General features: G+C 42.4%; 1 protein-coding gene across 4 annotated transcripts in view; it reads right to left on the bottom strand.

Annotated features, from left to right (window-relative positions):
• Positions 1-22,577, bottom strand: part of LOC137796171 (low-density lipoprotein receptor-related protein 1-like) — an 85,828-nt gene that overhangs the window by 32,272 nt on the left and 30,979 nt on the right. For 2 of the 4 annotated variants that reach the window (XM_068593912.1, XM_068593914.1), the window contains exons 7-23: positions 13,811-13,973; positions 12,261-12,483; positions 10,591-10,780; positions 10,349-10,492; positions 9,112-9,348; positions 8,464-8,644; positions 7,034-7,256; positions 6,289-6,478; positions 6,008-6,133; positions 4,712-4,852; positions 4,150-4,275; positions 3,942-4,058; positions 3,761-3,853; positions 2,596-2,763; positions 1,337-1,519; positions 1,049-1,246; positions 652-897 (exon numbers count right to left, since the gene is read on the bottom strand). In XM_068593912.1, coding sequence (XP_068450013.1) covers positions 652-897; positions 1,049-1,246; positions 1,337-1,519; positions 2,596-2,763; positions 3,761-3,853; positions 3,942-4,058; positions 4,150-4,275; positions 4,712-4,852; positions 6,008-6,133; positions 6,289-6,478; positions 7,034-7,256; positions 8,464-8,644; positions 9,112-9,348; positions 10,349-10,492; positions 10,591-10,780; positions 12,261-12,483; positions 13,811-13,973 — 2,949 coding nt within the window. The remainder of the gene's footprint in view (positions 1-651; positions 898-1,048; positions 1,247-1,336; positions 1,520-2,595; positions 2,764-3,760; positions 3,854-3,941; positions 4,059-4,149; positions 4,276-4,711; positions 4,853-6,007; positions 6,134-6,288; positions 6,479-7,033; positions 7,257-8,463; positions 8,645-9,111; positions 9,349-10,348; positions 10,493-10,590; positions 10,781-12,260; positions 12,484-13,810; positions 13,974-22,577) is intronic. The other 2 variants (XM_068593913.1, XM_068593915.1) reach the window with 1 other exon arrangement.

The raw sequence follows: 22,577 nt of genomic DNA, 5'->3' as shown, positions 1-22,577 counted from the left end.
AACCCAGAGTAAATAAGACAGGAGTTATCTGTACCTAACAGGCAGCCAGATGAATGACAGGGTGCTGGCGGCGAGCCTCTAAGACCTGGCAGTGAAGAGCACAATCCTAAATTCATGTTGCCTCATTGGCAAGTTGCTGCAGGGAGAGAACTATATTCTATATGTGGATGATAAAATCCCAAACTGATTATACTGTGACCCAGCTGTTTACGTTTTTTACATCTGACTTTAACAAAACGCTTATCTGTTCTTCACTTCATTCCTTAATAGTTTCGATTATGTCTTTTCAAAAAAAATAAAAAGATGACATCTAGAAATCTAAGCCTAAGTCTTTTTCATGTTGTCTTAGTCTTTAGTCAAACAGTATTTAAGCTCTTTTCTGTCTCCAGCGCTTCGTCTATTGTCTAAAGGAGTATCACATTTTGCCAGACTGAGTCTTCTCTAACCACAGTTTCCTGCTTGGGCGGCTTCTCATTTCGTTGATCCCAAACTTTCACCACATTTCTGGATTCTGCAGTTTTGAACCCTGACAAAAGCTGGAAACCAGTCACTTCTCCGGTATCCTCCCGAACTGTACAGCTCCCATCAATCAAATGTTAAAATGCTTCCTTGATGTCTCTTGCCACAATCTTGGTTCGCTCGGTCCCTTACCCGTGCTCTTGCAGTTTTCCATGTCAGGCTCCAGTTCCCAGCCCTCGTAACAAGAACATTTCACACTGAATTTGTCCTGTTCGCAGCGCTGACTGCACTTAAGGTGTTTGGCGCAGAAGCTCTGGATTTGACAGGTCTTGTTGTCGACCCCCAGCTCCATACCAAGTGGGCATGAACAGATCACCCCCTCGCCAGGGGCCACTGTGCAGTTATGGCTGCAGTCGCCATTGTCCAGTGAACAGAGGTCTGTAAGACAGACAAAATCAGATGAGGACTGACCCATGGGATAGCTACACAGAACGGTTATTTAACACCTGAAGACAATATTTTAAGACTTTTACTCGCTGTCATTGTGTTACATGCACTAAAACGCAGCCTGGGCCCTGTTATTTCTTACCGCAGAGTTTCTCATCAGAGCCATCTGGGCAGTCATCAGTGCCATCACAAAGTTTCTCTGCAGGCAGGCAGATGGTGGAGTCGTTGGCACACACATGGTGAGAGAGCTTACACACCAGCGCCTCACAGTTGTCCTCGTCGGAGTTGTCCTCACAGTCGCTGTCTCCGTCGCACACCCAGGCTTTGCTGATACAGCGTGCTAAGGACAGAAGGCAGGGTTACTTTAAAAAAACAAAAAACTAAGCTGACTTCACATACTTCTCATTCATTTGAAGTATGGTCCCCTCACCAGAGTCCCTGCAGCCAAACTTGACAGCTGGGTCACACATGTGTGTGACGCCCTCACAGTTCTTCTCGTCGCTCAGGTCCATGCAGTCAGTATCTCCGTCGCAGCGCCAGCGCAGGGGGATGCACAGTCCGTCCATACGACACTGGAACTCATCTGTGTGACAACCTCCAGGGGGACGCGTAGCTGTGGAGAGAAAGACGCCATTAGGACTCTAACGGGACATTTTCTTCAATCCTTGCCTGCATTAATCAAATCAGGACACACAGCCTTGAGCAGAGACAATGTACAGCATCAAAAGCCTGTGAAAACAAAAACTAATGAGTTGTTTGTTGGAAATCTGGATGGCAACAGGTCTTAGCAACGGGACAGACTGAACAGATTCAAGTAAGCATTCAGAGAGTCGTTGCTTTAGTCATAAACACCAGCTGCTAATAAATCATTTGTGTTATTGTGTAAATGTTGCTCTTAACAACATGAGCATAATACTGAATAGATAATTAGGATATATAAGATAGGTACACTTAACAGTTATTATATCACTCACTAAACGACTAGGGAGAGTAATGATGAGTGAGACTAATAGAGACCAGGAACCTGTTAAATCTACTGACTGAGATGAAAATACTAGCTATGACTTTAGTGCCACATGCAGTCCAGGGAATAAATGACAAAACAGTGCAGAGATGCAACGGTCCATCTATAATAATATCGACCTCTCGTCTCAGCAGTGTGCCATGAATACTGTTTAAAAAAGAAGCAACATCATTAACATCAGCTTCAGCGTTTAACATTGACACGTTAATAAAGGTTCTTCTTGGTGACTGAGGGACCATGTTTTCCTGAATCGAGATGCAGAGTACTCAATGCATCATGTGCAGGTTTTTCAGGACCTTTCATGTCCAGGTGTGCATAGCAAACCCAACGCACACTTGGAAACAAGTTGGACTCAAGAGAAATCCATTAACATGCATTATCAGTGCATCAGTCCCATCAGCTGCAGCAACCCATTTCTGATCACGTAATCGTGCCACAAATAATGACTGAGGTGTGGTTTAATGCACCATTAAACCACACCGGGGTACTGTGTTTATAGATTTTATACTGAACATATTTAATTTATTTCGGTTGTCTAAATTACAGGGTATAGCACCCTCCTGCCGGTGTGCTGTTTGAAGAAGAACAGAAAGTCAACACTGATGCAGAACCAGCACTATGGACTGACTAACTGTCCCACCTGATGGGCAGGTTAGGACACTGACCCTGATTGGTGCAGTTTGCGTGCGTCTCGTCGCTGTAGTCCCCACAGTCGTTGTCTCCATCACAGGTCCAGTAATCTGGGATGCAGCGGCCACTGTTACACTTGAACTGAGCGCTGGAGCAGGAGTGACTACAGCCTGCCTCGTCGCTGTTGTCCCCGCAGTCGTTATCTGAAAAACAAACACAGTCAAACAACACCCACTCTCTCACATTATGAGGCGCCCACTGCCTCAAAGGGAAAACAATATTCATATAAATATGCAGAAAGTAATTTATTTTTTTCCACAATTAACACGGTGACAGAGAAAACAATGAAATACAAATGAAATGGAGTATGAGAGATGAGAGTAAATAATGACAGAAACTGCATAGATCAGACCATGCACCATGAGGAATGTACCGAGCACTGATACATTGAGCTTGGCAGCAGAGCGTCATAATTTAAGCGCTGTTATATCCATACTAAGGTAAAAGGGCAACCTGATGTAAAACCTTTAGTGCTTTCCATAGCATTTAATTTCATAGTAATCAAGGGAACATTATCTGTAGTTTTTCTACTTTTCATCAATAATTCTGGCATTCTATTAAATCTATACCGAATTAAATAGTTTCATTTATTTGACTACACTTTTCGCTTGACTGAATAATGTATTACAAGATATCAAATCTAATTTAGCTTTGAAACCTGTGTGAAGAAGACTATGGTAAATGAAAGCCAGCAGTATTGGCCCTTAGCTTGTGGCCTTGTTTAATGCAGAAAAGCAGCCCTAGCGTCTCTGAACTAGTCCTAGAACGAGGCTAGCATCATGGCTGTTGTGGTGCATGTTGATCTATGCACTAACCGGTCAGGTTTGGACAATTCAACTCATCAGAGCCGTCCCCACAATCCTTTTCTGAAAGACAGAACCAACGGAAGACAGCAGAGTGGGCGAAGAGCACAACACAATACAACAAAACCAACGACACAAAACAACGAAAGACAATAGCAACAGTAAAAGGTAAAAACACAGAAAACGTACGAGGTGACAAAAAGAAGCGTGTGTGCTAATACGAATGAGGGTGGTGACAAAACATGCACAGCAAAACTGTGACAAAGGAAAGCAAGTGGTCGCAACTATAAATAGGCATACTGGAGAAGAGGAGGAGAGATACAGAACAGACACTAACCGTTATCACAGCGCCAGTTTATGTTGATGCAGCGTCCATTGTTGCAGGTAAACTGGGTGAGGGGGAAACATGTGGGGTAGGCTGTGGACAAAACTACAGTTTAGACATACAGTGTTAAAACAACTTCTAACAGCTATAAATCACCCTTCAGCTAAAGACCAATCTACTGAAGTTGACCAACCACAGGATGCAGGTTCATCTGACCGATCACCGCAGTCATCGTCCAGGTCACATGTCCAGGAAATAGGGATGCAGCGCCCACTGGCACATGAGTATTGATTAGGCGGGCAGGTACGAGCTAAAAGACAACACAGTTGAACTCATGTCACATGTGAACGACTAAAAAGACCTGTCCAGCTGTGGCACAGTGAGTATGCTTGTTTGTGTACCTGAGCAAGTGGTGTTGGATTCGTCTTCATCGTTCCCGCAGTCGTTGTCGCCGTCACACAGCCAACGCAGAGGGATGCAGCGGTTGTTCTTGCACTTAAACCGGTCTGTGGGGCAGGTGTGCTGGTCTGGAGAGAAGAAAGGATGCATTGAAGGGCAAGAAGAAGAAACCGTGGAAAAAATTGTGGCGGGATGAGATTTGCAAACGAGTAAAAAAAGAGCAAATATTCTAGCTGTTTTGGATGGGCGTTTGATTTGTCTTAGATGGGATCAACCGTTGGTCTCCAACCGCAGACAGACAGATGGACAAGCAGAAAGAGGGTTTCCTAGATCCACAGATATTGCTACACACACAAACATTCACACATATAAACAGACACTCAGTAGGTTCTGCTCTCTCATTTCCATTCTGGCATCACCAGACTGTCAAATTCAGACGGTCTGAGGTCATTTGACTCAGTACCAACAGGGGTTGGAGCTGTTAGATTAAGTGTGTGTTTGTGTGTGTGTTTGTGTGTGTGTGTGTGTGTATGTGTGCATGTGTGTGTGCACGCAGTAACTGACGGCACAGATCAGGAGCCTCGTCACTGTTGTCCAGGCAGTCGTTGTCTCCATCACACTTCCAGCGCTCCTGGATGCAGCGATTGTTTTTACAAGCAAACTCCCCAGGCTGGCACTGAGGAGGAGGTACATACGACGGATTGGCTGTGGACAGAGAAGTAGTAGGAAAGAAGGAATAAAAGGAATATGAAATATGATTACATCAAGCAAAACACGGTTTTGAATGGCCAAAAATGAAAGGTTCATGGAAAATAACAATTAAAAGAAAAGTATAAATCCATTAGTGGCATCCAATACACTTTAACAGGTGCTGGAACAAAACTAAAGAAGAGTCAATGTGAATGCCCAGACACAAGACCTGGTACTGAAGGCGCAAATATTGACAGCCAATCTACCTAGCATGGTATAATAAACCATAAGCAATTTGACCGATTTACACAGCAATTCTAAAACATACTTTATAAAAATAACAGTTATCTGTCAGACACATTGTTCAAAACTAAAAGCCTGTGTGTTATTTGCTAGATGATCAATCACCTACACACAGGATGCAGCTCTGAAAACACATGTGACCAATTAAATTAATTATATACCGTATTTTGTTATACAGTAACTATGTTCATGTCATCTTTTGTTAAAGCAATTGTGTCTGATACTGTTATGTGTATATGAGTAAAAATGTGTTTGTTTCCCCATATATATGTTGATAGTCTATACTTACAGAGGGCTACACATGAAATGAGACTCTAGATATTAGATCCTTATACTCAGCATATCAGTGTACAGATGGCATCTAATGAAAGAGCTATGTATGTTGTGATTGTGTGTTGAGTTGTGATGCAAAACTAACATTTTTAGAAGACTTTATAAAGTTTTGTATTAATTGTTTGTAGATAAAAGAGATTGTGTTTCAGCATTTGGAAAACTATTTTCATTGAGACTAGGTCACAGCTTTGCCGTTTGTAGTGTTAAATTGGTTTGGATATTATTTGTATTTTTGAGCAACTTGAGTGTAGGCAAAATACCGGGACCTCCTTGACTATTCTTGGCAAAAGACAGTATTTAATGCAGAGGTTGTATTGGGCTGTGTTACATGATGCAGGTGCTTCAGTTGTGGCCCCGTGTATGTCTACATTTGTTCAAATATTCAGATAGTTAGAACAAAGCACACAGTCAGAGTCCAACATACTGGCAATAAAACCTTATATGTGTAGCAAAACAACATGGGTGCCATAAGAAATACCCTTCAGTCTCACACACTCTTAGTAGCACATACAAAGCGTTCATGTTTAACTTTACCTTTGCAGCTAGTGTTGTCAGCTGGGTCTAGTATTTGGTCTTCTGCACAGGCACACTGCCTTCCTTCTGGTATAGCCAGACACAGACTGCTGCAGCCGCCATTGTACACACGGCACGCATTAGAGCCTGGGAATGAACAAACATGAATGTGCAGATACATAAAGTCAATGCAAACACAAATTAGCACCAATTATGCCTTGTTAATACCACTGGATAATAATCATTTATAATGAACATGGATTGATAGATGAATTATTTATTTGTAATGGATTTCCAGTCACCTTGCTGCTGCTGAGCGTCGTACATGCGGATCTCAAAGATGGGCGGTCTCTCGTTGCGCAGCAGAGTGGCGGTGCCAGTGGTGGTGTCCAACTTGTAAATGCTGCCACTACGATACTCGTTCCAGAACAAGAAGTGTTTATAGTGGCAGAGACCAAAGGCATGGTTCAGTTCCTGACCTTCATACACCGTCTGATGTGTAAAAAAAAAAACAGCATGATGGTAATGTATGCTTTTAAAAAAACAGACTGCAGCACTCTGTATCCAGAATAACTGCCCAAGACATATTTGTATTAATTCATGGTGAAGATAAAAGAACCTTCTTTGTTTTAACATTTGACTTAATTATGCTGCCAATATAAAAATAATAAGCGGCAAAGTAATAGTGGTACGACAAGGTAGAACATAAATCTATGTGGCACTGAAATCAAGTTTTTACAAATCTTTAATGCTCCAAAAAACACCACCAAACCAAAATAAAACCAACACACAAGCCAGTGAAAACAAAATACCATCAATTTAGCCACAAGGATTGACCAGTATTATAAGGGCTCAAGCCCACAGACTATGAACCGCATAGTGATGGACCACCCACAGTCCTCCATTGCTCTAAAACGCATTCCTTTTTACTGTAGCTTGTCACAACTTGCCATGTCAGAATAATCCTGCGCCTTGATTCCTGTAAACCGCGCTGCCTTAATTAAGCCTGCAGTAAAATAATCCTCATCATGGTGAGCGACTGCTGACCTTGCGCTCGGTGCTGTTTAGGTAAACCATCTCAATCCGGTCATAGTAGGCGTCCACCCAGTAGAGGATGCCTTGAGGGATGTCCAGGCTGAGCCCGTTGGGCCACAGCACCGTTTTGCTGGTCAGGAACACGTTTCTGTTGGAGCCGTCCATCCAAGCCCGCTCAATTTTCCCTCGCTTGCTCTCCTTTGGGTCTTCTTCCCAGTCTGTCCAGTACATCCACCTGAGCAGGCAACAAGGGTGTCTTATGAGTACAAGCACTGAATGAAATGTGATAGCAAGACAACAAAAAAAACATTTGTTGGGGCATTTTGAAAAAAATTCAAGCCATTAACAGAGGCAAGGACATTTCGTCGAGCAGCCATAAAAAGCAGAGCGTTCAGTGAAATGGCTCCATAGTGTTTCTACGGAGATCTGCCCACAGGCAAACAAATGTTTGCCACCAGGTACTTTAGCACCTGTCAATTTCCCTCACTGCTCTAGGCTCAGCCTGCTCACTGGCTGTCAACAACACTGTGCAAGACTATACCTCCATCTCCCTGCAGGAATATGACTGACATTAGCATTAACGTTTCATTTTCCCTTTTCCATCTGTCTGCTTCTCTTCATTTTTCCCCGTGTATTTCTCCTTCTCCTCCCTCTTCTCGGTGAGCCTGATTGATTACAGGCATTAGTGGAGGCGACTGCCTTTCCCCTGGGAAGTGTGTGGACACACATCATCCTGCCGCTTGCAATCTTCAAAGTGTGTGTGCGTGTGTGTGTGTGTGTGTGTGTGTGTGTGTGTGTGTGTGTTTATGACCGTGTGATTCTCGGATCCCAGGAGGTCATTATCAATAAGACACATCCGTACACAGCAAGATTAAGCATGATTTGAAAGAGTGCAAGACATACATGGGTGTCTGTTAATAAGCTTGGGGAGGAAATCTACCATGCAATGCACAACATGCTCCATCTGTTTTATTAAACAGCATGTGATAAGTGAAATCAGAAGGGACATTTCAGGGTGGTAATGGTCAACCACGTAAATGTGATGAATATTATAAAACACTCTCTGCTGGAAATTGTGAAGAGATACAGACAAGAGAAAAGGAGTGATGCAAGTGGTGGATAATAAAATCAATAAATTGCTCATCCAAAATAAATTAATTAATCTGAGAGAGAAAGAGAGTGGACAAACTTTGTGGAGAGGTGAGCACAAACACTAGAGTCATCAGAAATGACCCCCAATCATGTTCCTTCACCGTGTGTTGCCTGACCACACATAGGCACAAACCGACACACTTGCATCAGACATACGACCACCTCAACGTCGGCATGATTAGAACTGTTGCCATAACCTCTTCACTCTGAACCTTGTGCAATGATCTTCATTATTTTTCTCTGGAACAAAAACATCAAACTCAATCCCTCCCTCCATCTCTTTGTCTTACCCGTGCAGAGGATCCACGACAATGGCTCGAGGGTGAGTCATTTTTCCCTCGATGAGGGTTTTGCGTGTCTGTGAAGCTTTTTCCAGCCGAGCCACACTAATGGTTTTTTTAGGCCCGTCGTCTGTCCAGTACAAGTTGTCAGCCATCCAGTCCACAGCTATGCCCTCCACTGTGTGGATTCCTGAGACAAACAGAGACTGTTGGTGCCTCTTGCTGCTGCAATTAAACAACTACTGACTGCATAGTCTTTTCAGATGTGTAAACCTGGATTTTTTTGGGGAAAAAGTATTGTTATCATGTAGATTTGTATCTGCAACATTTGTGGAAACACTTCCAAGTAGTGCAATTGAACTCAATGGATAAATACGGGTTAAATAAGTAAATGATGTTTGTGTAAACAAGATTTTGACCTTGATAAATAAAAAGCAATGCCTATTGTCTTCTTTATAATCACCTCTTGTAAACCTGTGTATAATCTCATGCAATTTTATTCACGTGAAAATGTTTGCCTTGCTTTTACAGACAAAACCAAAATCATTTGACTTGAATGTGAGTGTGCATGTGTAACTTCCAGTGTAACCTGGTAAAGAAATGACTGTGGAAAGAATTTTTTTATTTGTTTTTTTTCATTAGTTGTCATTACCCTACCTTCCTTCACGATGGTATCTCTCTCTGTTCCATCAATCTTCTGTCGCCCGATGATGTAGCTGGTGGCGTCGGCAAAGTAAATGAACTCGCTCTCCGAGTGAAAGTCCAGAGCTCTCGGGTTCATCAGATTCTCTATGGGGATCATGTATTCATCTGGTACTTTGGCGTTCATGTCCATGCCCCTAATGACCCCTGGACGACCTTTACCATAGACCAGGAAGAGCTCGTGCTCAGGTTCTGCAGCAAAACAAGAAAACCAAACTCTGAAGCTTAGGTCTGAATTTATATAGACACAATTAAACAGTTAACACTATTTCACCCTTTTAAAGTATATCCTGTTCTTTTACAATTGTATGTTGCCTTTACTTGTATTAATTGTTTTAAGAACAATCTATTGTCAGGAGGCAGATCTATATAATGCTAATACTGGTTGAGAGAATATCAAAGCACCTCTCTCAACAAGCTGAATCCGGCCAAACGCTTTTAGGTCAGAAGAGCGCTGGAGAGTCAGACTAAGTTATGTGTTGCTCAGCTACTTTGTTCAGCCCTTCCCCAGTCTAGTGCCCAGGGGAGAACCACATCCCTGAGTCAACCTTGGCTGCCCTTGGCTTGAGGTCTATAAAGCTGAATCACTGTGGCTCCTGACTTTATACGTACAGTTATGCTGCGACACATTTGTGCTGAATCTACAGTGTGCTCCAGTGCAGTGGTTCAGATGTACCTTCACAGCATGATGGGCTCATTGACACAACCAGCCATGTCACAAATGTGCCCAACCTTTAAACTGATATGTAATACTTACAATTACACAAAAGAAGATATTGTTCCAATTTGTTTTCATACATCTGAACTGTCAATGTCGAGGTTGGTTTTGGTCAATTATTAATCATTGACTTTAGCTAACTATTTTAGTAATGATGTATCCATGAGGCTACCTCCAGCTAACAGGTCCAACTGTCTCTTCATTGCATTTCGATAACAATTCCAACTGTGTTTAATAATGTATAGTTAGTCATCAATTTAAAACTTTTATTTTAAATAGTACTTTTATCTCTGTTAGCTAAGCCGATGTTTCAGAGCTAAGTCATCAGTCAGGATTGCTAACTACGTTTAGTTGTGTTACAGCCTACTCAATATTTCATTCAAAATTTGTTTTTCAAATTACTTGAGCTAGTAGTTATTTCTAGTTCGAACATTTGTTGAAACATAACTGTTTTACACTAATAATCCTACTCACTTTTGCAGGACTTTCCATCACTACCCAGGCTGAATCCGGAGCGACAGCGGCAGGTTCGGGTCTTGTGGCCGTTCCCCAGCAGACAGATGTCCGAGCAGCCTCCAGCCTTGCCGAACTGGTCCACCTCACATGCATGGCTACGGACTGGACATCAAGAAGGTGGAAAATCATGTCAGATGATCGCCGATAATATCACAGTGTGTGTGTGTGTGTGTGTGTGTGTGTGTGTGGTCGTGGCCTACCTGGAGGCTGGCGTCTCTGGTGGTAGACGTGCAGTGCTCCTCCCTTGTCCACCCTGGTCACTACTTGGTAGTCGGTGCTGTTGAAGCGGTTGACCCTGATCACACTGGTTTTAGGCTGCATGTTGGCATTGTCTGAGTTGGTGGCATACAGGTAGTTTTCAAACACAGTCAGCCCGTACAAGTGCTCGATCTTGAAGAGGACAAATGAAAAGTGGGGAGATGATGGAAAGTTGAAGGAAAGAGAAAAGGAGAGGAAGATGGTATTGAATCCAATGTACAATCCTGGTTAAGTGCTTCCCTCAAATAACTTTTAACTACACATGTATTCAGGTTACGGACTTAGTTTTTCCATAAAATACTTTTACTGACACTGTCACTTGTTTGCTGTGACAATAAGATACACAGCCCACTGCTCCTTAAGCAAGGATGGGTGGAATGCAGAGAATAATGAATTAATAAAGGATCATTTATCTTTCTGTTTGAAATATCTTCCATGTTTCAGAGATTTTCTTTCATAATGTCTCTCATTGGTTAGTTTTAGTGAGTGGGTGTTAATTGATAATGTAACATAAAGCAGAGGTGAGGTTTAAATTGTTACTTTGTTACTTGTGGTTAAACTGTTCGCCCTCTTTTTGAGATGTGCTGATACACAATTTTAAAGTCCACATGCCTTCGGTTCAGAAACTATTATTTTCTGTGGTACAAAGTGGAATTACTAAATGAAGTGTTTCACAACAGCAGTGACTGAGACGAACCAGCAAAACTTCCACTAACCAAAATAGTCAGAACTCATAGATAAACTAGCTTTTGTATTGTCAAAATCAGGAAGCAAAGCAAGGCAAACATTTTCAGATCTGGACAAACATAGGCCAGTGACTCAGTGCCCTAAAAGGCTGTGTCAGCAGCAGCAGCAGCAGCCTAAACCCTGAGACAGCATTGTGGTCCATCTCAGGCTGCTGGAGCCTGCTGAGCCACAGAGACACAGCTGGAAAGATAGACAATGGAGAAGGAAGTGACTGTCAGTATTCACATCCAACATCAGAACTGGTCCAAATTGAATGTGTATAAGAGTCTCAATTAGCAGGCATGGGGTTCGGAAACTTTTTTTGTAAACAAATGAGTTTCCTATGCAGCCTAACAAGGGCATGTCAGGCCCTTTCAAGATAAAACAGGCCAAACTCAACACCATCAATAACACACTTGTACTCTTTCGCTTGAATGTGAATGTACTTCTGCTCACACACACAACGCAATAAATGTTAGTGTGTGTGCACCTGTGTGTGTGCCCTTAGGTCCAGTGAGTAAATGAAAGCCATTACTTCTCCACAGATCACAGTAAAAGCCATGGTAACAGGTTTAAGAGCCACTGTGCTTCATCAGCTCTGCAACATCAACAGCCTCAGCGTCAGACACTATTAATCAGCTGCTTTAATGAAAAGGCAAATGTCCGTGGCCTTCTCTCTGCATATAACTCACTGGAAAAGAACACATTACAGGAATACACAGGAGAAACATAATGTGTACTATAGATATATAGGGACCTATAAAGCACACAGGAGTTTTTAGAGCATTATGAATAGCATACACAAAGACAGATAATTTAAGGGAAATTATCCTCCTGCTAATTGATGATAATGGTAGTGCGGCGCATTCTGTGCAGCTGTTCTCACCAGCAGGCCTTGGATGATGGTGTGCCGGTTCTTGCCTTCATAGTCCACCACCTCAATGTAGTCCAGGTAGGCATCGGCCCAGTACACCAGCCTGCTAACGAGATCCAGCGTGATGCCGTGCGGGAATACAATCTTACTGTCCACGAGCTTAGTTCGGTTCTGGCCATCCATGTCACAGCGCTCCACTTTAGGAATCTGACCGTAGTCTGTGAAGAATACCTTCCTGTGGAAACAAAGGATCTAAATGAGGACAGACAGATAAATAGATCAATTGAGTTGGAAAATAGTGTAATTTTCCGCCCATCTGCCTTTGTTATAATTGATTGATTGCTCTTATTTCCATTACAGGGAGACAATAATGATCTAGATTCAGTGGGGTGAATGAAGTGCATCCCTTCCAGCTGTTAGCATCAACATGCATTGTTGAAGTCATTGTTTACATAATAATGCTGAATATTTGCAGAATATTTGGACAAAATAAAGTCCTTAACTTGAATTCCATGAAAATGAATTCCATAATTGGAGATTGTTTTTGAATAGTTGTAATTTTATAGGGCAGAAACATTCTGAAGGAAAACAAATCCACTGTAAATCTGATCTAGAACCAAACACAAATAGTTTGTCCGAGCATAGTCATTAGATAAGTGTTTCATTTCTGCCAAAGCAAAAATAGTGACTTATTTAAAACTTCAAATAAAAAATCACACAGTCGCCAAAAAGAATTTGGCAAGCAACATCTAGTTTTGTAAAATGTATTAAACAAGCTGGAAAGCATGTTCCACCAACATCTTGATGAAATTCCTCATCGAAACCAATTCCTCACAAAGTCATATAATAGTGGAGTGATAAGTAAAACAACCAGTAAGCATTAGGTGAATGAAAATCAAAATATAATGTTTTAATTTCACAGTTTTGAGGGTTCAATACCGTAAACAATCACTTTGGGATATATTTAAAGATCAGTGGTCACTAATTTAACGGCACAAAAAAGGGTGAAATTTGCTGATATATTGTTGCTAGTGTTGTTTTTCTCCCTCTCTAATGACACTGCAGACCACAACAACAACAAGGTAATTGTGTGGAAGCTGCAAGCAAGCACACATTCATGCACGCACGCGTGCTGTTCATTTTTCTAACACACGCAAGCTGTTAGACACTCACACATGCATGCACCACAGATAGATACACAGATACAGAGATACACACACACACACACACACACACACACACACACACAGATACACATACACACATACACATGTTCAGGAATTCAGTGACGGAGTCTAGTTATAAACAAAAGAGCTGTAACAAAAACATGCTTTTACATTCAGAAACTATACCGTCAGCATACAACAGTGCAAATAGAAAATCTGCACTTAATTACTCCAACGTCCAAACTTGCATTCATCTTCTTCCCTCCATTTCAACTTAATGTTTAAAGTTGGGAAACAACGGCAGATGACAGAAGTCTGAGTTGTTCTCATGGGATTATAATGAGTTTGTATGCATTGTGTTTATGCATTAAACAGAAATCAAGGTATCAAACTGACCCCATGGTGGGGTCCAGGGCAATGCCTTTAGGGTTATACAGCTCCTGGTCCAGGAGGGTGACACATGTCTGCCCGTCCTTATCACACACAAAGATCCTGTCGTCCACGTCATCCACAAAGTAGAAGTTTCCGGTGAGCCAGTCGATGGCCATCTGCTCCACATCTGGACAGAGAAAGAGGGGAGGGGTCAGGAGGGGGTAAGGTGGGACACAGCCTCAGGAAGAGCAGGACGAGGCAAACCAAGTGCTTTCAGTTTTTCAATTCAGAACTTTTGACGCATTGACCTTGAGCATGTGATGTTGTCGTACATACTTGTAACAGATGGGTAAGAGTTTGACTCACCGTCATGTGATGAAGTAAATTAGTCAGCAATACTGTGTGTGAGCTACTTCAACAGCTCTCTTTCTCTCTCTCTCTCTCTCTCTCTCTCTCTCTCTCTCTCTCTCTCTCTCTATCTCTCTCTCTCTCTCTCTCTCCCTTGCTCTCTCTCTGCAACACTCATGCACACATTCATCACACACGGTCCAGATTTTCAGGTTTGGGCTGCAGGTTTGGTCAGTTTTCAACAAACAAGATGACAGATAACTCCAGTAAGCAAGTGTCTTGAATGCCTCTATCATTCAAAGTCACTTAGACAGACTATGAGACAGAATATGAGACAGGCTGTTTGTTGCTTCGAGGAGTGTGATGTTACCATAGCTGTAGCTAAGCGACAGTGGGCGTGCAGTTTCCGCTGCGTTTATTTTCATGAGGCTCAGATCACGGGGAAGACCGGTGCCCCACCCGACGATGAACATCAAACACCTAAACGCATGCACACTTTATGAAACATTCACATGGAAAAACACTGGAATACCCCCGCTCTATACAAACTGTCCTGAATGTGGTGCAGGACCACATAGCAAGGGTCTGAGAGAGCAGAAAAATACTGCAAAAAGAATAACATGAGACACTAATATACCCTTCTCTCTGGTTCCCTCATTCCCTCCTCTTCCTTCCTCTCCTCAAATAGCAGCTCAGCCACACTGAGGCTGAGCCAAGGATCAGACAGAAAGCTATTGTTGCAGCTAAAGAAAAGAACATGTGAGGATATTTACTGTAGTGAGTGAAGGAAAGTACATTTACTGTACTGTGCTTGAGTATACTTCAGAAATACTTGTATTTTATTTCAATTGTATTAATTCTACACAACTTTATTTCTGGACACCACCTTTTTTAAAAACATATTGAACTTGTTATGCCATAATATTCATTTAACAGCTGCAGCTACAATGCAAACGGAAAATAATAAATAATAAAAATGTAAATTGGCATGAATGAACACAAAATATTGGACTACTCAACAGCATATGAAGTAGTTTATGATTATGCTAACATGATAAGATGTCATCAAAACATATATGATAACATGCCAGTGTTGTGTCTACCAACATACAGTAGTTATTAAGTTAATAAAGTCCTGTGATCCATTATTACAGTTTTTCCATTGTTGTTAACACCCAAAAAGCGAAAATTCGGCACAATTTGCACAACCTTCTCTTTATGTACCAATCACTCGACCTAATTTGGCACTACTTCACACTCCCTTATCTGCATTAGACTCTGATTTTCCTTGTTTATACTCGGATGTCAATTACACATCACCTTGTTATCAAAACACTACACACAATGTTCAGTTGTTGCGCACACTTCTCAAGTAAAATCTCAAAGCATCAACCTACAACACACACAGTCAAATCTCTAAACATCCAGGTCTGTTGAGCAATTTGCAATCAGGACTTTATCAGTCCATCTTTATTGATGAGGTGGGTTTCAACCTGGTGAAGAGGAGGCGAAGGGGCAGAAATGTTATTGGCCAGCGGGCCAATTGAGGTCCCCGGCCAGCGTGGTGGAAACATCATGATGTGTGCTGCCAGGAATCAACATGGGATCCTGCACCGTCATGCCCACCTAGGGGCCTATAACACGCCCGTCTCCTCGTCTTCCTATATGGCCTGCAACAGCGGGTCGATCATGTTGTCTACTGGGACAATGTCAGTTTCCACCGGGCTGCTCAAGTGCGTCTGTAGTTCCAGGACCACCCACATTTTTCTGTTCTGTACCTTCCACCTTATTCACCATTCCTGAACCCTATTGAGGAGTTATTTTCAGCTTGGAGGTGGAAGGTATACGAGCGGAACCCACAGGACCGGGTCCCACTGCTCCAGGCCATGGAGGAGGCTTGCGACGACGTGAGTGTCGAGGCCTGTCAGGGCTTCGTGCGTCTCTCAAGGCGATTCTTTCAACGCTGCTTGGACAGCGATAACATTGCCAGCAATGTGAATGACCAGACAGGAACCGGAGGCGTGATGCCTAATAACTGGAATTTATGAGAAGAGGGGGGGGGGGTTCAGCAGGTCGGTTTACAGTACTGTACTGTTGTTTCTGTACCAGAATAGACTTTTTTTGCTGCATATTTGTGTGCTGTTTTATGTTTTTCACTATGAAAAAGTAGGCCTACACTGAGACATTTTACAAAAGGAGAAATGGCTCATTCTCCAGAGTCATTGTGATTCATATGGTGTTTCATTTCGATGATTTTGTTTTCAATTTTGCCCTTCTGTGTGACCTAAATGCTTGGTAGTGTGCAGCAAATGCATAGTTGTGTTACTCAATGAATGCATGCGTGTGTTTTGAGCATATGGCCGTGTGTACCAAACCAAAACATGAGTTCCATTTTGTGAACATTTAAGAGATTTGATGGCAAAGAGTCATCTTGCAAAGGGAGTGTCAGGTTTAGCCTTTTGTGTGAGGTTTTCAGTTTTCTGTGAGCAGTTTTGAGAAAGCCGTTATTGTGTTGAAAAATGTGTGTTAACAATTGTGAAAAACTGTAATATAAACAAATTGATTAAAGACACTTTAAGTAGTAAGATGATATGGAGACTTGTCCTCACTGAGTATTACCACATTGTGGTATTGGAACTTTTATGAAAGCAAACATCTGACTACCTCTTCCAGCACTGACTAGCACACATATACATATTAATCCTAACACAGGGAATGAAAACTATATCTCTGTATGACCAGAGAGAGAGAGAGAGAGAGAGAGAGAGAGAGAGAGAGAGAGAGAGAGAGAGAGAGAGAGAGAGAGAGAGAGAAGAGGGAGGAGGGTTTCACAAACCTCAAGACTTGTATTTTCACAGCTGCCACAAGCTCTACTCTCCACACACACCTACTGACACACATACACAAACACCTCAGATATAGGGCCAAAGTCGCGCTGCGGGGGTCCATGGTCATGCAGTGCTCAGTGCTCAGGGTGGAGGTCTAATACGGTGGTGTGTTTACCAGGGTGAACATGTCACTGTGATGATTAAGGAGAGACAAGAGGATCGGTTTCTCCAACCCGGAAAGAAAAGCTTGAGAGGGGGGAAATGACGGAGCAGATTCCTTGGCATAAGAGCACAATAAAAGTGTGCATAATGAGAGCTTAACAGCTATTAAATCTAAGTGCAATTCCAGAGGAAGCCATTGTGTTTAGAGAAACCGACACATTTTTCTGAAGAGACTGGATAGCAAAAGGAGCGCCATGGATCACTTTAAAATATTTTGGTTCAAATAAAAGTGGAAAGCGAATAAAAGAAAAAATGCAGATGGTCAAAAAGCAAAGGAAGAAAAAGGGAGAAGAAAAGAAAGAAGACAGAGAAGAAATAGGGAGAGAGATCTGATTTCCACTAGGGAAACTTGGCCATTGTGCAGCAGCATTTCTGAGGTTTATGGGAATCAGGGGCCATATTCCCAAAGGTGCTTTTAGTTTTTAACACAAAATTCTCAGTTTAAACGCTTCCAGCTGCCCTACAACACACTGATTCACTGATGAAGAAATGCGTAAACAAAGGGGGAAGGGAGGTGACTGAACGACCTGAAGAAATATCTGTCCCCTGCTTTCTGACACCACACGCTCTCCCGTTTTCCTTCCCCTGTGCTTAACAGAAATGGCTCCAGTGAAGGCTTTTCAATCTTCCATTCTGTCTCTCCTCCTCCTCCATGCATCATCCCCCTATCCCTCCCCTTTGTCTGTTCCCCAGAGGTGGGAAAACAGTCTGGATTCATTAACTGCAGCTCTGTCTGTCTCAAACTATGCTATAAAAAACAACACAGCATAATTGAAAAAACACAACCGACCACCATCTTCATTTTTTCCCTCCTCTGTACAAACAACTTGTTTTCTACGCGTTTCCTCGTTCACTTCTCTGCTCCCTATTGGTCTCAGAAAAACAACAGCTGAGATAATGTATTTAAAGTGTATTGCTAAATGGAGCAACGTGGGGCAGAGTTTTACTCCAATAACTGTATGTAGGAGGACACATTAGAGGCAAATATCTTCACAGGCACCCTCAGCGGTCAGTAGGCAGCGAGATCAATTATGTAATATCTTAAAATGAACTTTAAAATTTGGGTTTGATACCTCAGAACTGTCACTTTTAAACTATGATTGAAACTTTAACACCAACCGATCATACACCCCAACCCCCACTTCCCCTCGCCAGACCCGCACTCCCTCAAGCATCTGGCGACTACGTCACACAAGAAACACAAGCGATGGGGAGAATTGAAAACTTTTTTTTTTTTTTAAAGTGTGTTCCTGTTAAGAGTGACTAAAATGTATTTCAAGTAGGGCTGCAACAACAAATCGATAAAAATCGATGATTAAAAAAGTTGGCAACGAATTTCATTATCGATTCGTTGTGTCGCGCGATTATTACGCCGCTCAATAAGTCGCGGAGATGTTTGAGTATTGAACAAAACATTTGAATGAAGCGGAGCGCCGCAGACTGAAGGTCCAGGAGCTTCTGCAGCGCGCTGTATCCTCTCGTATGTCGCTGCATAGTCGCGTTGCGTGTACAATAACTTAGCAGCTAGGCTAACCGTTGTTAGCTCGCTAGCTAGTCGTTTATTCTCCGTGTTTGAGCCGCGCTGTCTTTGTTTTAAAATACCGCGGTGGCTTCAAGAGAAGCAACGCGTAAACATCTCCTCTAAGGTGCAGAACACAGGCCTGCGTTCAACAGTCTGATATAATGAGTCTTCATGCAGAGGAAGTGCTGCTGGGATTTGTAGTTCAATATCTAATCAACGACCTTTGTTTAGGTAAAGTGCAGCACGTAAGTTATCCGTTGATACATTGAGTGTTTACTTCTGGAATATCATCTCTTGTTCTCTGAGTTCTGAGTGTGTACTCTGTGAGTGTGTGTGTGTGTGTGTGTGTGTGTGTGTGTGTGTGTGTGTGTGTGTGTGTGTGCCTGTGTGTGTGTGTCTGTGAGTGTGTGTGCCTGCATGTGTGTGACTGTGCATGTCTGTGAGTGTGTCTGTGTATGTGTGTGAGTGTGCATGTCTGAGTGTGTGTCTGCATGTGTGTGTGTGTGTGTGTGTGTGTGTGTGTGTGTGTGTGTGTGTGAATGTGTGTGCGTCTGTGAGTGAAGAGAACTAGTTCTGACAAATCCTGTTAAGTTTTCTGATTTGTATTTCTTTATTTTTTTATAAATTCTTTATTGTTAAGATTTGTTGCACTGTGAATTTGCACTGTTGGTTCTGTTTTTGTAATAAAAGGTTGCAAATTAATGCTTTAAAATTATAATTTTTTTATCCTATTAATCGAAAAAATAATCGACCGATTAATCGATTATTAAAATAATCGTTAGTTGCAGCTCATATAGCCAGTTTTATTTAGCCAGTATGTGAACGGACTGTAATGTAACTTAAAAACTGGGCCCTTTCCCAGACGTTCACGGTTGCTTATAAACAGTCTGTTAGTGATTATTATGAAGGGCTCAAGACGGATTTGACAGGAAAATCAAAAGAATGTGATGTTTATAGACGCTCACAAGTGCCTTTCCTCTCTACAGCCCCTATACAGCGCTAACCAGTGTTGTAGTCAGGACCCCTTAAACCAAGACCAAGTTTTGACTAAGACAGGAGTGTATCAAAACCAAGGCAAGACCAAGAAGTTGAGGGGTTGAAACCAAGTCAAGACCAAGACCAGGGCAGGATGAGACCAAGTCAAGAGAAAGACCAGGGCAGGACGAGACCAAGTCAAGAGAAAGACCAGGGCAGGATGAGACCAAGTCAAGACCAAGACCAGGGCAGGACGAGACCAAGTCAAGAGAAAGACCAGGGCAGGATGAGACCAAGTCAAGAGAAAGACCAAGGCAGTTTGAGTCCCACATTGCATGACACACTTTTGATAAAATGTGGAACAAGCAAACCAAAAAGGCACTCTTCAAATTTATATAAAAGACTCACAATACCATATAAACACCCAGAAACAGGCTATGGGGATTCATATTTCATTCACCTCTTTTAACGCCATATGTGTGTGTATACCAAGTATACCATGAGGAATGTTTTGATAAATTAATCAGCGATGATGTTGACAAATACATCAGAGGGTCTACAGCACAGGAGCAATCCGAGAGGAGACCTTCAAAAAGTGTTTTTGAGACCAGTTTTTAAAAAATTGAGTACGTTAACATCAACAAACCACCAACACAACACAAAGTCCAAGTAAGCACCAAAACAAGTTTTCCTAGTTAAGCCCAAACCCCCCATTTGGCGAACTAATGCCAAAGAATGTTGACTGCAGTTCACTTAAGAGCCACCGGGGAAACTAATACAAGGACTTTCAGAAGATTCCATATAGTACACTCAATTTGTGTAAAAAAAAAAAAAATAAGAGAGAGAGAGAGAGGGAGGGAGAAAGGGAGGGTGGGGGGGGTCGTTAAAGCTGAGCACAATGTTGAATAGAGAGAAGATTTGAAAAAGTGCTGACTGGCTTGCCTTTTAACAGCACATGACCTCTTAAGGAGATTTCAAGCCAGTGTCTGTGTTAAGCAGCACGCTGTGGCTCACTGTGCAGGGGGAGCAGGTACTGTAGCTCTTACAGTGCAAGCAGAGAAGGGAGGCTTAGTGACTGCTCTGAGATCAGCCTTCCTGTGCACAGTGCAGAGCATCAGATTCAGATTAAATTCTTTTGTCATTGCACATAGTACAAGTACTGTGACAACGAAATGTAGTTTGCATCTGTCAAGAGTGCAAAAGAAGCAGTTAAGGGTGTTGAAGAAGCTATTCCTGACCCTGCTGGTCCTGGAACGGAGGTTTCTATAGCGCCTCTCAGAGGGAAGGAGGGCAAATAGTCTGTAGCTGGGGTGACTGGGGTCCCTAACGATGTTGTGCACTCTCAGCAGGCAACGCTTGAGGTGGATGGTTTCATTCTCACGTAGGTGTTATTGTTGTTCTGGTAGGAGAGGGGTGGAGTAACGCGCGGTGGATATGGCGTCCTCTGTACTCCTGTTCTGGCGGTATGCGAATTAGAGGGATCCAGTGGGGGTGGTAGGCAGGTTTTGAGGTGAGCCAGCGGGATTTGAAGGCGGTGTCGCATGCCTTCAGTAGTAGGCGGACCTTTCTGCTGATGAGTGGTGTGTACCTGGGGAGTAGGAACTAAGAGAGATGGTTCGACTGTCCCAGGTGGGGGAGGGGAATGGCGCTGTAGGCCTCAGCCACGTTGGTGTAAACATGGTCCAGGGTCTTGTCTCCTTTAATGGGGCAGGAGACATGTTGATGAAATTTGGGGAGTACAGACTTCAAGTTGGACTGGGTGAAGTCCCTCGCAACAATAAAGGCAAGCGCATTCTTCGTCTGACAAGCGCAGCTCATTCAGAATATGCTTTATCTATGTAATAGAAAATAATGAGGAAAGATTATTAGACTGTGCAAATTGGATATGGTTCATGAGTTACAGTCCCTAAAACAACAGCTTTGGATGCACCGTGTATTACACAAGTGGTATTTATATAATACATTTGTAATCTGGATCCGTAGTCATGGTCAAGACTGAAATATTGTAACAATTGCCATGCCATTTGTATGTTTCCCTTACGATAGACTGCAATCACTTTGGCGATCCCTTCATACCTCATCTAGCGCCATCAGGTCAACATTTTAGTTGGCCCAATAGTTTGGTTCCCATCAGTCTCAGCTGTACTTTATGTTTAATGCTAATTAGCAATTGCTAGCATTCTTACACATATAACTGAATTGGTGTATAATATAAACATGACGCTTGCAGAACAGCAGCGTGTCCGCGCTTTAATTGTGAGCATGTTATATTATTTGTTAAATAAGGGAAAAAAGTAGTGAAAAAAATGAGTGACTGGTATAATTAGAAATCAAAAGAAACATTCAGTGTAATGAAGTTTGGAAGAGGAAAGTAAGAATTTAAAAAAGTCAAAGGGAATGTCATGAAAGTGCGAGAGTGAGAGAGAAAGAGAGAGAGAGAGAGAGTGTGTGTGTGTGTTGGGGGAGGACACATCTGGACAACTCGTCTGTGCCATACTGAGGTCATGAGTCACTTCAACCACACACGCATCATTTCCTGTACATTCACCTCTGCCATTGGTTGCTGCTGGCTCCTTCCATGTTGACCGTAAGCATAAACTTGCTCTTCATATTCTGTCACGCTCACAGGCCAGCAGCCTGTCCAAAAGAGCAACTCTGCTGTCTGGAAAGTCGCTCCAGTTTAGGGACTGGAACAGATGAAAAAAATCGCCCCTTTTGCATTGTATATTTTTTTGCGCTGACGTTAAGTATTTGGGATCCACTGCATGGTTAGATTTGTTCCTGTCATTGTTTGTCTAAGTCATCATTAATAAAGGTATATACTCTTTCCTATGATTTGTGTCATATCTAGCACCTATCTATGGTTTATTGTGCAAAACAATCACACCAGGAAACA

This window comes from Clinocottus analis, unplaced genomic scaffold (assembly GCF_023055335.1).
Source record: "Clinocottus analis isolate CAN_PGR_092001 unplaced genomic scaffold, fCliAna1.0.p SCAF_3, whole genome shotgun sequence".
Taxonomy (NCBI): Eukaryota; Metazoa; Chordata; class Actinopteri; order Perciformes; family Cottidae; genus Clinocottus; species Clinocottus analis.
Note: the sequence above shows the minus strand (reverse complement) of the source record. Positions and strands in the feature narration are given on the sequence as shown.